The following is a 17,975-nucleotide window of genomic DNA, read 5'->3' on the forward strand; positions in this document are numbered from 1 at the left end:
GTAGTATTTCTCGTTCAATGACGATAACGAACACGTCGCTTAAATTCTAACGATCGCTGATCATTGATCATACATTGACGATCGAGCGTCACTTGAATCGTACGCGTGATGTCGATCACATTATAAAACTCTTTGTTTGGAAGGGGGAAGGGGAGGGACGATACACGGAAGCCACGATAGAAAGGAACGATCGGAGTTACGAAGATTTCGATATAGTTTATTTTCGTAAATAAACGAGATAAGATTTTCCTTTTTTTTTTCTCTCTCTCCAATATATAGAATTACATTAATTCGTATCGTATTCCGAAAATAATAAATGGAATTACAGAATTCGAATTAGAAATTAAATAATATACCCACCAATTTCCCCCAAAAATAATTTAAATAAATTTTAAATAATTTTAAGATTCCTTTATCGAATCTACTTGAAAAAAAAAAAATGAATCAAAATTCAAGAAACAATATACATATAATGAATAAAACGATCATTCTTCTCTCATCACAGACATCTGCCCACAGATCCATCCATCCATCCATCCGAACGAATCGTCGTTCAAATATTCCTCTCTTCTCCTCTCGCGACTCTTCGTCCCTCCTCTTCCTCTTCCTCTTCCTCTTCTTTTTTTTCTCCTCGAGGAAGCGGAGTGTCGCTCCCAGATTGAAAAGAGCTCAACTGGTCTCGGTGGTGGCGGCCTTCTCGCTGCCTCAGTAAGCCCTCAGCCTCACCTCCATCTCTGGATCCTGGCGGTGGGTGAGGTGGGTGGCCTCGATGGTGCCCGTAGTCCCCGCCGCTGCCCCCGTCACGTGGTGGCCGTGATGACCGTGGTGATGATGGTGGTGGTGATGGTGGTTCAAGTGTGGCGGCTGTGCGGCCGAGCTCCTGTAAGCCCGTTGCTTCTCGTCAAAATCGCGCACGCGTTGGTTGTAACGCTCGAGCTGGTCCCGGAGTAGGGCGTCCTCTTCGGCGGCGCGTTTCTCGTCATACTCGAGACAACCGACGCCGTCCAACCTCTCGAGATCGATCCATCCGCGCCACATCACGCACACGCCGTTCATGATCAGCCGGGATCTCAGGTGTACCTGGAAACAGAACGGTCGTGCTTGACCACGGCTGGACGTGGTGGGGAACGATTCGAAGGGGGGGATGTATCTCGAGGACGAGAATCGTGCATAAGTATTATTATACATTATATATTGCTTCTCTTTTTGGAAATTAAACATTTTAAAATAGGATAATAGGACGAGCTTTCTTTCCGTCCTTTTCGAGAACGATAAGTAACCCTTTCGCTGCTAAACAGTACTCGAGAAAGATCGTCAGCATTTTTTTTTTTTTGGTGATTTTTATCATTCATTGACAATCGGACGTTACTTGAATACGTACGCGAGGAATATTTTTCATGAACAATCTCGTGATAAAAATACTGATGCTATGTTTCCAGAGGAAGATACACAATTGCTCATCATATCTACAATACGCATCTTGCGCATGGCGACTATAGTCGCCCATGGTGTATCAATGATATTGGTATTTTATGAAGAGCGACTATAGTCAGTCATAGTATATTAATAATATTTTATATAGAGCGATTATAGTCGCCCATAGTATATATGCAGAGCGACTATAATTGCCCATAGTATATCAATGGTATTGGTATTTTATGGAGAGCGATTGTAGTCATCTGTAGGATGGCACTTTATGGAAAATGACTATAATCATAGTATAGTATATCAATGGTATTTTATGTAGAGCGATTATAGTCGCCCATATATATGCAGAGCGACTATAGTTGTCCATAATATATTATTTATATAGATATATAATGATATTATTTATATATATTAGTATAGCATTTATATAGAGTGATTATAGTCGCCCATGATATATCAATGGTATTGGTATTTTATGGAGAGATTATAGTCGCCTGTAGGACGTCAATAACATTTTATGGAGAACGATTATAGTCAGTTATAGTCAGTCATAGTATAGTCAGTCAATGGTATTTTATGTAGAGCAATTATAGTCGCTCATATTATATACGCAGAGTGACTATAATTGTCCATAATATATCAATGGTATCTATATAGAGCGATTATAGTCGCCTGTAGCATGTCAATGACACTTTATGGAGAGCGATTATAGTCAATCATAGTATATCAATCTTATGCACAGCAACTATAGTCGGTTATAGTATATTAATGGAGAGCGATTATAGTCATCTGTAGGATGTCAATGGCACTTTATAGAGAACGACTATAATCGCCTTTAGCACGTCAATGGCACTTTATGGAAAGCGACTATAATCAGTCATAATATATCAATGGCATCTTATGCAGAGCGACTATAGTGTTATTAATGGAGAGTCGTCAATGGTACTTTATGGAGAATGACTATTCGCCACTATAGTCAGTCATATCAATGGCATCTTATGCAGAGCGACTATAGTCGGTTATAGTATATTAATGGAGAGCGACTATAGTGGCGAAAGGGTTAAAAGCGTTATTGGGGAACGGTCGTTGTAATATCTGGATGTAGCAAGAAATCAGGCACTGCTCCTTTTCCTCGTGCATCCTGGAGCGGGTCCATTAAGGCCTGACGGTCCGCCTTCGACTTTCAATCATGTTTCCTTCTCCCCTCCCTCCTCCCCCTCGTCTCGCGCCACGAACGTTTCTTATTTCCAGAGAACGATTACGCAGATTGGAAGGTACAAGCGTCGAGGAGAGGTGAAATTGCGAGGTCGACGATGGCTAGAGAGAGAGAGAGAGAGAGAGAGAGAGAGAGAGAGAGAGAGAGAGAAGTCTCTCTCTCTCTCTCTTTCTAGATGAAAAAACAGAAATAATTTTTCTGGAATTATTGTATTTAAATTTATTTCGAATCTCGAGGAAAATGTTTAATACGAACATCAAGGATAAGTAGAACGATTTTTGTGAAAAGATTTTATGGCTCGAGACGGGTTGACCGACAAACGGTGAAGATATTATATATATATATATATATGGTCGATCCTTGGGCCCTCGAAAAACTCGAAACGGTCAATTATCTCTCTTGCCTCTGGCTCAACAGGGTTATTTTATTTCCTGGCAAATGATCCCGTTTCCGGCCGCGTTCAAAATTTAGAAACTGTTACGGAATCCAAGCCGCCCATCTTCGTTTTATGGTGGAGAGGAAATTCCATCTTCGAGAAGAAATTCTATCACCTGTTCCTCCATCTTTCCGTTTTCAAAGAGATAAACCGTGAATGATCGGCAACCCTTTCCCCGTTTCACGAAATATTCTCGAACGAGAGATCGTCGATCGATATTTTGTCGATCGATTGAAAGGAGCGCGATAAATAAGGAATTTTGGGAGGCGAGAAAGATCGTGGATCGTGAATTTTGGAAGCGAGAATCTCGTGTTTTCCCTCTTTCATCGCGACACACAGCTGGTTGTCGACGCCGCGATGTAACAATGTGGCCGCCCAGCGTGATTCCCTTTTTACGCATCATCATAAATCCGAGCCACGGGAGCGAGCAGCGGGTGGTGGATTCGGCCTTCGATTCGAATTCGTTAATCGAATGGTTTTACCTTTTCTCCAAAAAAAAACAGCCTCCAAATTACTCTGCAATTTCGAACAAAAATTTCCCCTACGAATGCGGAAAAATATCTCGTATTACCTTCGATCGTAATCGTGACGAAACGTTAAATTAGAAAGAAAGAGAAAGAGAAGATAAAGAAAAAGAAGGATAGAAAAGATGGAAGATCGGATAGCGGTCTGCTTACAAATCGAGTCGAGCGATTCGTGAAACGCGTGACGTAATGGGGAAGTACAGGTATTCGATTGATTCACGTTCCTCCTGCATTTCATTATAAATCTTTCCTCCAAGAGACTTCATTTTTAAAATTCAAATTCTAAAATTTTCCAACTGGAAAGATCTCTCCTCTCCCTTCTCTTTTTTTCTACGAATTCTCGCGGAAAATCGATCCGAGAATTCCTCTCCGCGTTATACAACAAATAATACAAACGAAAGAGAGAGAACGCATAAGTAAAAGAACCGTTTAATCATCGTTAATTTTTCTCACGCGAACCTCACGCGTGGTTTAAAAGAGAGAGAGAAGAAAAAAAAATATCAAAAAATCCATTCGACACCTTTCGCTCGCCAGGGGCGTGACCGACCCATTATCGCCAGGAATAATAGGACGGCGATATTTAAACTGTAACGCGTGTCTCGTTCACGACTTTTTCCACCGTGCAACCCTTTCGCCGCTTATTTGCATGTTGCTCACGATGAATAATAGAAACGAGAGAGAGAGAGAGAGAGAGAGAGAGAGAGAGAGAGAGAGAGAGGAAAATGGATGGAGAGAGAATGGAGAAAGTCGAGAGAGAAGGGGAGGGGGAAAAAACAAGATGTAACGTCGAACCGGTGGAACGAAAGGGGTATGAAAAATCGGGAAAGGGTGGAACGATGACTGGTATGGACTAAAAATGCTACGAGACAAACGGCTAGCTATTTGGACGGCTCTTTTGTTTTTCGGTAGGCGGTGCCGCTTCGCCTTTTCGCCAAACGGCGTCCACAATGGACGAGGCATTCATTCGTCAACGGTGCGAGGGTCAGCATCGAGTGCATAAACATAAGAGAACATTTCTTCGAATATCAAATCGATAATTTCGAAACTTCTCTCTTTTTTTTTTCTATTATCGCGCGAGCGAATAGAATTTGAGACACTTTGAAAGATGTTGTAGAAGCTATGATGTTGTGAAAAAGATATTCCCTTTTTTTTTTTTTTCGATCGGCCTCTCTTTACCTCGTGAAAAGATTTTACGATTGGTAGAGAAGAGAATGGACTCCCCCTCCCCCTCCTTCCCTGTTCGAGGAACCGTAATAACAACAGTTCTCAGGATTTATATTTTTAGCGAAACCGAGCTCGGTTTAAAATCAGCAGTTATTAGTAAACGGATGAAATTCGCCATTTCTAAAATCTATCTCTAAAATCTTAAAATTCGTGACAATAGCGCGACAAAACTTGGAAATTCGTGAATCATATATCCCGATATAAGGGGAGAGAAGAATCTAAGCGGTTAACGAATCGTTTATTTCTTTCTCTCTTCTTCTTCTTTTTTTTTTCCATGCTCGAAATAAAAGGGAAAGGAGACGTTGGTTGTTTACACGACGGCGACCCGCGGCCACCGCGCGGGTTTTGTTTTAATCGGACAATGAAGGAGGGGGAGGCGTAATAAAGAGCCGACGCACGGCTGCACGTGTCCACCGTCATTGTCTCGCGCTCGTTCCCCGCCGAGAGGAAATAATTAAGGGCAGAGAGATTCGCGAGCGAGATAGAGGCCGAGGTAAAGAGCTGCGAAGTGAAAAGGGATCCAAGTTCCTCTCTCGTTGATCTTATCGAACAGCCTCTCCTGCTCATTTCACTCTTGCTCTTTCTTGCTCGGTTAAACACGATCATTTCGTTCTTATCTTTCGAGTTTTTGTGTGTACTTATTTTATGTATTCCGCGCGTTCAAATTACGTTAATGGTTTATTTGCAAACTCGATACTTTCGTTCTTATTTTTAGAATTTTTATGTATTTCGCGCGTTCAAGTTTAAATTATGTTAATGGTTTATTTGCAAACTCGATTCTTTTTCTTTTTCTTTTCTTGCTCGGTTTAAACTCGATCGTTTCGTTCTTATCTTTCGAGTTTTTGTGTGTATTTTTATTTTACGTATTCTGCGCGTTCAGGTTTAAATTAGTTTAATGGTTTATTTGTAAGCTTGATTCTTTTTCTCGCTCGATCATTTCGTTCTTATCTTTCGAATTTTTATTATTATTATTATTTATATTATATATATTTATTTTATATATTTCGCGCGTTCAGGTTTAAATTAGTTTATTTGCAAACTCGATAATTTTGTTCTTATCTTTCGAATTTTTATATATTTCGCGCGTTCAAATTTAAATTAATTTAATGGTTTATTTGATTCTTTTTCTTTTTTTTTAATTCTTTTTAACATTGGATTCGATATTGGATCAATTTGGAATCCGTATTTATTGCAGGGAGATATTTTGAGATTTTAAAGAAGACAGAAGAAAAAAAGAAACTAGGTTCCAATTTCTCCAAAGTCGAAACTTTGGTTAAAGAATTCAACCGGAGAGAACATTGCGCACACCCTTCGGAAGATCCTAAGAGAGGTAGAGCAAGATTTATGACCCATTATGTACCGGGTGACTTGTGAAGCATCTACGCATCTGGCACAGAGTCCCGCCTTGTTTGACGGATTTCGAAAAACGCTAATTGGCTCGCTAGTAGCTGTTAATAGGACCTTCTCCTTCCAATTTCTAAAAACTTGCACCATTTCAATCTCGAGAAGATTTTTAAACGAAAAATATTCCGAATGTATTTCCCTTCTTTTTTTCTATTTCTAAAATTTTCCTCCTCCTCCTCCTCGATTTTTAATAAGAAAAAGACGATTAGATCGTGAAAAAGGGAATTATTATTATTATTAACGCGTGCTTCTTTAGAAAATGGCGGATTCGCGACGCTCATATCGATCGCGATGGCGACGCCCCTCTTCCTTTGCGCCGACGTACAACGAATACAACTCCTGTTAAGTCGAGTTTAAAGGGAAAAGTCGGTTTGAAGATCGTTGAATAGAAGAATATTAATAGATTGCGAAAAAAAAAAAAGATAAACAAATATCTCGAATAATCTGGAAAGTATTTTTCAATTTTGCCAGGCACTCGTTTTTAAATTAATTTCGATTCGATTCGATCCGTAAAAAATAAAAATGATAAAGGCCTAAAGGTCTAGAGGCGCTGTCGTTACGCTGTAAATCTCGTTCACCACCCGCAGGGATAGAGAAAATTTGGGAGACCGGATGTCTCTCGATGTCTTCTTCGCCGAGACACGGTGACACCATTGTTCGAGAGGTAGAAACGGATACTAAATTGTCCGCCCGCCAGCACCAACGACACCCCTTGGACATACGATGCCCAAGGACACGAAAAACTGTATACCGTATCCTGTCCGAGCTCTTCCCTCATTTGTCGACCGCAATTCACCAATTAGAGTGAAACAAACAACCATCATTCAAACTTGGATTAATTGTAAACATGGATCGAACCGCGTTAATTCTATAATCCCTGTATAATATTTTCGAGGAATTTCATTCGATTCAACGAATTTTGATGATGAATTTTTCATGATATCGAATAACTAGAAGGCAATATCGGTCAACAACAATTTGTGAATATCGAAACTTTGTTTTAGAAGAAATATAAGGATGTTTTTTTCACTTACCTTGCCGCGCTCCTTCTCAAAATCGCAATCATTTATGTCGCCGCCGTAATTTCCGGACGCGTTGCCGAAAACTAGCTGGAGATTGGTGCCCGTCGCAGCGAACGCGATCTCCGTATAACCTTCCCGGCAACCATTTTGAAAGCGCACTTGGCGTTCCTCGACTGGTCTATCTCGGTAGCCGGTGTATCTGACCTGTACAAGTTTAGGGAGGGAAAAAAAAAAAAAAGAAATGTTTTACAATTTTCGAATTATAGCAAAAAAAATTTGACCCGATTTGGGATGGATCGACGCGTGATGAATTCGATGATCGATTCCATCGAGATCGATCCGTCGGAAGGAATTGAAATCGACGGCGCGAATTAATTTTCGCGAGCGGAACGAGGGACGCGTGAAATTCAAAGAAACGATATTCCATTGAAACGAGCGTTCCAACGCACGAATCTTCGATCCGAATTAATTAAATTCCTTTCCTCGTAACTTTCGTTCGAAAGTTTCGTTTAATGTCGGTGATTCGTATGGGTGAAGAAAAAAAAAAATATTTCGAACGATCGTGGAACAATACAGCTTCGAAACGATATTTATAAACAGAACGATACGTACAAACGATTATTATATGTGTACGAATTACTTGAACGAATTAATATAGATATATGAAATATATATCATTTGACTAGAACGAAAACTAGATCAAAAAAAAAAAAAAAAAAAATCTAATTTAAATTCGTTATTTAAAATAATTCTTACCTCGCTCTCGCGACTCAGCCTCCTAAATAACTCCTCAGTTTCAAACTTGGCCTTCTGATTGGGTACCACCTTAGGCATCTTGAAGAGGAATCTGGGCCGTTGTTGCTCGAACAATCCCATCCCATCGAATGGGAGCACGCTGACGCCCAATCCTCCAGTGCCACCGGTGTGTTCGCTCATAGTGTGCATCATTTTGCACGGGGTATCGTTCGAGGAACGAATGAGCAAAAAAAAAAAAAAAATCAAAGATCGTTTGGAAGATCGATCCAATCTAGGGACACGTTTCTAGTTTGTTGGCACTGCTCTTCCGTTCTCGCAATGGTACGGTATGGACTCGATTGGACGATTTCACAAGAATATATAATAAATCGGAATTTGCACCGAGCGCCGAATTACGCGAGTATCAACTGCACCGTGCGGCGTCTCAGTGGAGACTAACGAGAGACGCGAACTCGCGGCAGAATTTCGATCTTTCTCGTCCCGAGCCAGGCCACGCCTACCGATCCGCCTCCCTCTCCCTACCGTATCCACGTTCGAATCGCGAGGAGGATGAGCCCGCGAGGAGGAGAAATGGTGGGGGCCAAGCCCAGCGTCATCGTCGCGAAATTCATCCTGCTGCCAGAGAAACGTTACCGTTACGGGGTGACTGAAATTTCGTTACAACCGGAATTTTACAACCGTTGTTGCGGTAAGTTGTTGCCTCGAGAATTCTCTCGCACGTTAATTTACCAGGCATACAATGTTTTAGCCGGGGATCGATTAATGACGAATTTTATACAGGCATTGCAAATTTAACCTTCGTGATTAAAATGATTCGTCTCATTAAAATTGTACAAAATATTTCGTTTAATATCGTTATTTATTGATTTTATTAATCTTTTCCGAGAAACGTTGTAAAACATCGACGTGATTTGGCAAATAAAATAAAATATCGATGCTTTGATTTTAAAAAATTCCGTAAATAAATAGCGAAAATAGATTTTCGATTTATTATTATTTTTTTAATTTTAATCTAAACTTGGCATTCCAAAGTAATGAACAATCAAAAGCTTGAAAATTCTGATAATAAGATTTTTCAAGCGTTTAATCAAATTGTTGTGCACCAAATATCAAATCAAAATCAAATTCCTTCAACATTAAACTCTACTCGATTTAACGTCAAAATCTATTTTTCCCATTCTTCATTCTCATCGAAATCCTTCGTCCACCAAGAGGAAAAAAAAGGAAAAAAAAAAAAAAGAAAAATAACAATAATAATAGCAATAACATTGGGAAAAGGGGAAAACTAGCGTTCAGCTGGTCGCTCGATGAAAGCGAATCCCGCCGAGTCGGAGGCAAGGATCAAAAAGGATGGGCGAGGCAAAAAGAGTGGAGGATAATGTAATATACTGTATCAGGATCGGTGAGTGCAGGGATTGGTTCCGCATCCCCCGTATATATGGGAAATACGTGTCAGGGGGTCCCTATTCGAAACACCGTGTATCCCCTCGAGGGAAGAGATCTTCATCGTTGCTCGAGTGGCTCATCCGTTTGAGAGGATCATTGTCGAGGATCCGCGATTAAGATCGACGATCCTTTGCACGATCCGTGTCACAGGATATACACGCTTCTTGCTTCATCATTATCTCTTCTGTTTCTTTCTTTTTTTTCGTGTTTCGCAGCGACAGTTTCCCTCCCCATTCTTCAAATCGATAAAAGTAACGAAATTTTAAAAAATTTTAAAAAACGAAACTAAGATGTTCAATTTTTGAATTTCTTCTCATTGTTTCGTTTTCCTTTCCTCCGATGTATATATTTAATATTTTTCGAAAGATTACTTTTGAAAGTTTGGAGACAATGTTTTAGAATGTAGGATTTTACAATTGATTTACAAGGATCTCGTGGAGTTGTAAATTTTGGAAAATTTGAGTGAAAAAAGAAAGGTCGAATATTGTCTATTGCTCGAAATATTTTTATGATCCGTTTGTTTTCCAAGGTTTAGCTTATATTTAGCTTTATAGTTTTATTGCCCAGTTTTATCCCTTAAATCCAGTCCCAGAAACGGTTTATTAGGGGTTTATTGCCCCAATATTTGAAATTTTCGAAGATTGTGATGTGCCCTGGATGGAGCAATAAACAATGATTTTTCAAGAAACAATTCTTACCTGAACCATCAATAAAACAATTTAACACCGTTTAGTTCACCGTTACACAAAGTCGTAAAAATTTAAAAATCTAATAATATTTCACATTCAATTCGATTAAATAAAATAAAAACGATCACAATTATTCCCTTCTCCGATAATAATAAAATTTCTCTCGAATGTAAGTGCTTTATATCTTCGCCTATGTATAGAAAGGGATCCATCGAGGTTGGCGAGATTCGATTTAATCCCGTCGCCGTGCCCGGTTTCGATCCCTCCGCGTCACGGACAGTCGGCTGCATCGTCGCCATGAATGCCAAGCACGGCGAAATTAATTTCACGCGTGCATTTACGCCGCGAAGTCGCGATGAAATGGGGTGGCTGGGGGGAGGAGGGGAAGAGAAAAAATAACACGCGTCCGCATTGGATTCACCCCGCCCCTCGTGCAAAGCGATTGGTCCGTCTCGCCCGCCAATCCCGTTTCCCCTGCCGGGGAATATCGTAGCAGTGCATAACACACATACACATATGCGCGCATATACCGCACACACGTGCGTTACCCTTTCGTAACGGTGGAAGCAACGAGAAGTTTCTCTCCTCGTAACAATATTTTCGATGATGATAATTATCCTGCTCAAACGCGTACGGGGATAATATTAGATTTTTCCATTTCGCGTTCGAACAACAATCGTTTCGAAAATTTTTTTTAATCCCAAATTTTAATATAGGTTTTATTTGAGAAATTTTAGAAAAAAAAAATATGTCGAATGATATTTTATTATTATTATTATTATTATTATTATTATATAAGATAAATAAAAATAAGCGAGAAGGGTAATATTGTAATTCAAGGGAAATAGCGCCTCGTCGGAAACTCGGCGAAACGAAACGAAACGAAGTTAGTTTGATCGATACTCGCGACGAGTAAAGTTGGTAAAGCAAACAACGGGCGAACTCGAGTCGGTCGTAAACGTTTATGGGGACGAGTTTTTTCCGCCTGAAGGTTAATAATAATAATGTCGTCGATGTGGAGGCCCGAAGATTACGAGCGACATCGTTCAAACGTAAACAAAACTCGTTCGACCATATACCTCGTTCGCGTTTCTTTGAACGCGATAAAAATAATTAAAAAATTTTCCAGGTGAAGAGAGCCACTCACGCGATCGACGTGGACCCACCGAAAAGCAGGCCTCACGTGGTTCTCAACGCGAAAGGATTGCAATTGGAACGCGAGAAGCAATATCGTATTATGAGGGAGAATTTCATCCTTCTGAAGAAGTTGCGTGACATAATGAATCGAAAAAAACCCATCGAGAGGAGTTACAGGCTGAAATGGGATGACGAAACGAAGTGTATCAGAACCCGTTAATATTTTTTCTATCATTTTCTTCATCTCGAATTTTATTATACCACATACGAAAATAAATTCGTTCGCTCGCGATTTGTTTCTCTATTTTTTTTTATTTTCGTTTATCGGCGAAAAAACAAATGAACGAGAATCTTTTATCCTCTGTTCTAAAAGCTTACCTACGATCGTGAAAAAGGGAAAAGAAAAGGTTAATTATTAATAAATAATATCCGTTTTCCTCTTAACGAAGGAAGGGAAAAATTTGATCGAAATGGAGGGGGAAGAGGAGGAAAAGGGAGAGGCCGACGACTTGTATATCGAACCATTGCCATCCACCTTCGAGGATGTAACAAATGTTTTGACACAGACGGAGGCCGGTGAGTGCCTTCACACGTTGGGAAAATGCGAATCCGGGCTTGGCTACGCTTATCTCGGCCTGAACGCGTCCAACAGAGATCTGACGGACATAAGGATTATACCTATGTTCAAATACGTGCTCTACGTGAACGTCTCCGGAAATAGATTGACTAACGAGGCTCTTCGCGTTCTCTCGTCCATGAAATATCTTCTGATGCTTCAAGCTGATAAAAATCAGGTGGAATCCGCAGAATTGGATCCCATGCCTTATCTTCAGGTTGATATATAAATCATATATATAATAATCACATATAATAAATCTTTTCATTAAAAGAAAAAAAAAAAAAAAAGAAATAATTTTTCATCTCGCGCGCAAATATAGAATTACTTTTTTTTTTTCTTTTTTTTTTTTTCTCTCTACTTTACTTTATAGGTTTTAACATTGAACAATAACAAATTGAACAGCACATCGGGAATCTCCCACATGTCTCTCGAATGTCTGGAATTGAATCACAATAACATAGAGGAGATCACTTTGAACCCGTACGATCTCGAGAACTTGAAGACTCTTGAAATCGGTGGAAACATTCTTACCACGACGAGCGGTATATTCTTTCCAGGATTGATACGATTGTATCTAGGGGAGAATCAAATAGAGAGGTTGGAAGGATTAGAGATATTGGTCAATTTGAAAATTCTACATCTGAGAAGCAACAAGATATCGAATCTGTCCGGATTTGACGCGCGATGCGCCAAACTTAATTATCTGAATCTACGAAACAACGAGATAACAAAAATTTCTGAGTTGGAAAAATTAAGCTGCTTGCCGGCATTGGAAACGCTGATCGTTATGGAGAATCCCGTGATAGGCGAGAGAGAAATGGAAGAGGAAGCTGCTTATAGGCAAATTATTTTGGCTATGTTGCCTAATTTGATACGAATCGACAAGGATCCAGTGTTATACGATGAAAAGAAAGAGGCTAAAGAGTTTCGTAGACAAATGCTTCAAGATGGGACAACTTTCGCTGATCTGGATTATAATTTTTTGGCCATGGGATGAAACTAATCATATTTGTTATATTCCTTATCAAATTATTAATAATTAAATTTCGATATATATGTGGAATTTTTAAACGATATATGTAGAATTTTTAAACGATAGAAATTAAGGAAAAAGATTCATTTGGATCGGAATCGTTTCTTTAAAAATGAGTTTGCGGAATAACGATAAATAAGGAGAATAGATAATGAAAGAAGGACAGAGATAAAGTAAAAATTAGGGAATTAGCGCCATCTGTAGAGTGCCGAAAATGAAACTCATAGTAGACAAGAAAAGCAAATTAGAATTGACCTTCAGCATCATCTTTTGATTATTAGAAACAACTTCGAAGAATTAATGTTTTTGAAAGTACTTAAGAGATGGCGTTGAGTCTCAATTCTTATTCTAACTTATCCTATCTAAAAAGAGATATTTTTAGCATTCAAGAGATGGCATTGATAGTTAATTCTTATTTATTTATTGACATATTGAGTTTCATTTGCGGCACTCTAAAGATGGCGCTGATTCTCTAATTTTTATTCTATCTTTATTCTTCTTCCACTATTTACTTTCCTTGTCTATCTTTAGTTTTGATGCGATTATAGATTAAGATATGAGATGTCATACTTTCATCGTTTTTGTTTCGAAATATATCTTAATTTTTAAAATAAAAAAAATAAATATATTCTAGTTTTTATGATGTATCTTTGGATAATAATCTTGTAAAATATTCTCTGATAATTAATGCAAGTGTTTTGATACGATTTCGTTTGTGTTGAAATATATAAACGAAAGTTTGATCCAGCAATAAATAGAAAAAAATTTTTAATTATTTTATTAAAAAATGACAATATCGAAAATTCATTTATCACATTTAATTTTCCATTATTTGTAATATTCTAAAATATTCCTAAAATATGTTGTTACAATATTATAATATAAATTATTTTTATTAAATTTATTAATCTTAGAAGTAATTTATTAATAAATATAATAATTTATGTATTGTATTTTTATATTTATTCCTTTTTTTCTTTTTATAAAAATGTTTATATTTTAATAATATTTTATTTATGTTTATATTTTAATAAATATTTTATTTTCCCGCTAAAATTCAAAACTTACTCACGTGATCAATAAATAGTTACGATCCCTAGCGGAGTTTGTTAAAATAAGATTGTAACATGTTTCCTAAAAGTAGTTATACTGCAGCTTGCCGGTGGAAACATATAAGATTTGTTTATCAATCGTTTATCTATAATTCAAGTTCTATAATTATTTCTATCATTTTATAATAGTTATTTCTTTTAAAAAAATGTCTTCCAAACCTGCATTTAAAGTTGGTAAGTTATAATGATGTTATTAGTTTTGGAGTTATATTAGTCACAGACACGTGTTTATTATTTTGGAGTAACTTCGTTTTCTATGATAAAAACTTATTATTTTAAAAATCATATTGATAAAATTTAATATAATAAAATATTATAAAAAAAAGTTAAATCATCATTGATAAAATAATGTACTATCAGTGATTAACCTATATGATTGAATTTTTACTAAATTATATGTGTATAATTAATTTATTGGTTCTTGTTGTATAAATAGAGTGATGACAGAATAAAATATAAAAAAACAAATTTGTTTTCATTTGATTGAAAAACTTGAAACATTTAAAAATATCATAAAATGAAGTTGACTCCAATATTTCATGAATTATTGAACAGAGATTTTCGATTAATAAAATCATTTTTATAATTATAGCCGATTTAACATTGGCGGAATGGGGACGAAAAGAAATTATCTTAGCAGAACAAGAGATGCCTGGTCTTATGGCTATCAGAAAGAAATATGGTCCTCAAAAAATTTTAAAAGGTGCACGAATTGCCGGTTGCTTACACATGACAGTGCAAACTGCGGTTCTTATTGAAACTCTCATTGAATTAGGAGCTGAGGTTCGTTCGATATATTTTATCATTATTGTTTGCGTTTTATATTTCAAATTTTTTATCTTTTTCTATTTAATTTTAATCAAAGCAAAATTTGATACTTATAAATTGCATTTTCAAATCATTTATGATGTATTTTCTATTTGTACTAATATTGGCAAATGAAAAGTATATGATATTAAAATTTATGAAAATTAAATGATATAAAACAAAATATCATTTATGATTAAAGATATTCTTTGAAAGAAATACGAATTTAAATTGCGATATGTCATATATTAGAGAAAGTTATGTGTATCATATATCTAAAAATATTTCTTTGCTCTTATGCCATTCCGAGATTTTTTTATTAGATATTCAGAATACGAGAGAAAAAGATTAAAAATACGCATTTACGTATACAGATTCGTGTCATAGATAATGATTTACGTTATTGTAACATTTTTACGTTATTGTAACATTCATCGACAATTGTATCGGAAAGTTTTTCAAATCATAATCTTAGATCAAATGTTAACATTATGAAACATAATACACTTTTACATTTATTTAAAATTTGAAATAGAAGATACATATCTTAAACTTTTACGCAATAAAAACATAATATCAATAATCTCTTTTAAAGAATTCGGTTTTTATTATCAGTATGATTAATTAAAAAAAAAAAAAAAAAGAAAATAAAATAATTATAAATAAAAAATATAAGAAAATGAAATTTAATATATCGAAATTTAATCTGAAAAAATAAATTGTTAATATATTGTACGAAATATATTAATTTTATTTTAACACATGAAACACATTCACTTTAATATCTTTAATAATAAATTTTACTGATCTATTATTGCTATTATATCGATAGGTTCAATGGTCCTCGTGTAATATATTCAGCACACAAGATCATGCAGCTGCTGCTATTGCGAAGGCAGGAATTCCCGTATATGCTTGGAAAGGCGAAACCGATGAAGAATATATATGGTGTATAGAACAAACTCTACTATTTAAAGATGGAAAACCATTAAACTTGATCCTAGATGATGGTGGAGATTTGACTAACTTGGTGCATGACAAATTTCCGAAATATCTTAAGGAATGCCGAGGTATTTCTGAAGAAACTACAACCGGTGTGCATAACCTGTATCGCATGATGAAAGAAGGCACTTTGAAAGTTCCTGCGATAAATGTGAACGATTCAGTAACAAAGGTTTGTTATATTTTATTTAAAAAAACAAAAAGAGTATTTTTCTTAAAAGAAAAAAAAAAGAAACCGTTAAATTACTGCAAAATAAACTTCATTAAAAAAATGTGTAGTAGAATTAAATAAGTTTAAATCCATCTAGTTTTTAATATATTATAGTTTTAATAATTTTTAATACTTTTTATCGAATAGAGTAAGTTCGATAATCTTTATGGATGCAGAGAATCCTTGATCGATGGTATTAAACGAGCGACAGATATTATGATCGCTGGTAAGATCTGTGTAGTTGCTGGGTATGGAGATGTTGGAAAGGGTTGTGCCCAAAGTCTTAAGGCATTTGGTGGACGTGTAATAATTACAGAAATCGATCCCATTAATGCATTACAAGCAGCTATGGAAGGATATGAGGTGATTGAAACCTTAATAAGTCAGAATCTAATATGAAAATATAATTAAATCATTAATTAAGAATTTTAATAAAAACCGATGAATTTTTAATATAATATAATTTTTAATATAAATTTTAATGTACTCAACAGGTAACGACGATGGATGAAGCATCACGAAAAGGACACATTTATGTTACCAGTACAGGTTGTAAACATATTATAACGAGCAACCACTTTCTAAATATGCCAGAAGATGCTATAGTTTGCAATATTGGTCATTTCGATTGCGAAATCGATGTTACATGGCTTAAACAAAATGCTATTGAAAAAGTAAACATTAAGCCACAAGTAGATAGATATCAATTGAAAAATAAAAGGTACATTAATAGTTTTACATTTAGAATTTAATTAATCAGAGTAATTCCTATATCATTAAATTATATATCATAAAATTATCCAAAGAAAAACATTCATATTTCATTTCGATTCGATAGTTAAATACATTCTTTCTCTAATGGATCCAAAGGAAATGCCGATAAGAAAATTTTAAAAGTTGATATCGAATATTTCGTTTTTGATTTAAATGATATCACATTGGTCACAAATTAGTAACGACGAGCAAGATAGAAGTGATTCTCAAACATTTATTTATAAACTAAAACTTATTTTCGATTTATAGTTATTTTATAATAATAAATAATAATTTATAATAATTAATAAATAAATAATAAATTTCGCTTACATATATAAATAAAAAATTTTAAAAGATATAAAAAATAAAAAAGTTAAAATATGTATTATAATAATTATAATTTATAAATGTTTGGGAACCACTATTCCTTAGTAATTCGATCCAATGTTACGTGACACCGAAGATATTTAAATGACAAAACATTCGATATCGACTTTTGAGATTTTCTTTGGTTTCAATAGTGAGAGAATTATTTTATATATATTTTTATTAATCGGTTTCGTGACACTTTTAAATCACATTTTATTCATCATTTTCAGACATATTATCCTCCTCGCAGAAGGTCGATTAGTTAATCTTGGATGTGCTACAGGACATTCCAGTTTCGTGATGAGCAATTCATTTTCGAATCAAGTTTTGGCACAAATAGAATTATGGACCAAATCTAAATCTTATCCTATTGGAGTTTATATGCTACCAAAGAAATTAGATGAAGAAGTTGCTTCATTGCATTTAGATCATCTTGGTGTGAAATTGACCAAATTGACAGAAGATCAAGCCAAATATATTGGCGTACCTAAGGAAGGCCCTTATAAAGCTGATTACTATCGATACTAGTTACTATTTAAATTCAAAGGCTCTGATGTACTTTTTTCTGTATAATACGAATAATAAGAATGCGATGTTTTAATATAAATCAATTATTGATCTTTATAATTATTCATTCATTGTTTTCAATATAGATATCTTATTTATGTAAAAAATATCGTTTTTTAAGTAAAGTTATCTTGTTCAATCATTTTTGTATAAATGACAAAAAAAAAAGTTTTTCTAATTCCATTAGAAGTTAGTTCTTTGATAAAGGTAATAATAT

At 35.6% G+C, this 17,975-nt stretch overlaps 3 protein-coding genes across 3 annotated transcripts; 2 read left to right on the forward strand and 1 right to left on the reverse strand.

Annotated features, from left to right (window-relative positions):
• Positions 1–368: 368 nt before the first annotated feature.
• On the reverse strand, positions 369–8,439 carry LOC122717839 (protein big brother-like). The gene is made up of 3 exons (XM_043942283.1): positions 8,011–8,439; positions 7,267–7,458; positions 369–1,080 (listed from the first exon to the last, which is right to left on the reverse strand). Exons 1-3 carry the CDS (start codon positions 8,200–8,202, stop codon positions 706–708), a joined length of 759 nt encoding a protein of 252 aa, XP_043798218.1. The 5' UTR covers positions 8,203–8,439; the 3' UTR covers positions 369–705.
• A 3,058-nt stretch (positions 8,440–11,497) lies between these two features.
• LOC122717838 (leucine-rich repeat-containing protein 23-like) lies at positions 11,498–13,043 on the forward strand. The gene is made up of 2 exons (XM_043942282.1): positions 11,498–12,115; positions 12,272–13,043. Exons 1-2 carry the CDS (start codon positions 11,753–11,755, stop codon positions 12,896–12,898), a joined length of 990 nt encoding a protein of 329 aa, XP_043798217.1. The 5' UTR covers positions 11,498–11,752; the 3' UTR covers positions 12,899–13,043.
• A 1,040-nt stretch (positions 13,044–14,083) lies between these two features.
• On the forward strand, positions 14,084–17,908 carry LOC122717935 (adenosylhomocysteinase). The gene is made up of 6 exons (XM_043942479.1): positions 14,084–14,220; positions 14,639–14,829; positions 15,686–16,027; positions 16,214–16,429; positions 16,561–16,787; positions 17,422–17,908. Exons 1-6 carry the CDS (start codon positions 14,193–14,195, stop codon positions 17,717–17,719), a joined length of 1,302 nt encoding a protein of 433 aa, XP_043798414.1. The 5' UTR covers positions 14,084–14,192; the 3' UTR covers positions 17,720–17,908.
• The last annotated feature ends 67 nt before the right edge of the window (positions 17,909–17,975 follow it).

This window comes from Apis laboriosa, unplaced genomic scaffold (assembly GCF_014066325.1).
Source record: "Apis laboriosa isolate Shangri-la unplaced genomic scaffold, ASM1406632v1 scaffold5_cov152, whole genome shotgun sequence".
NCBI lineage: Eukaryota > Metazoa > Arthropoda > Insecta > Hymenoptera > Apidae > Apis > Apis laboriosa.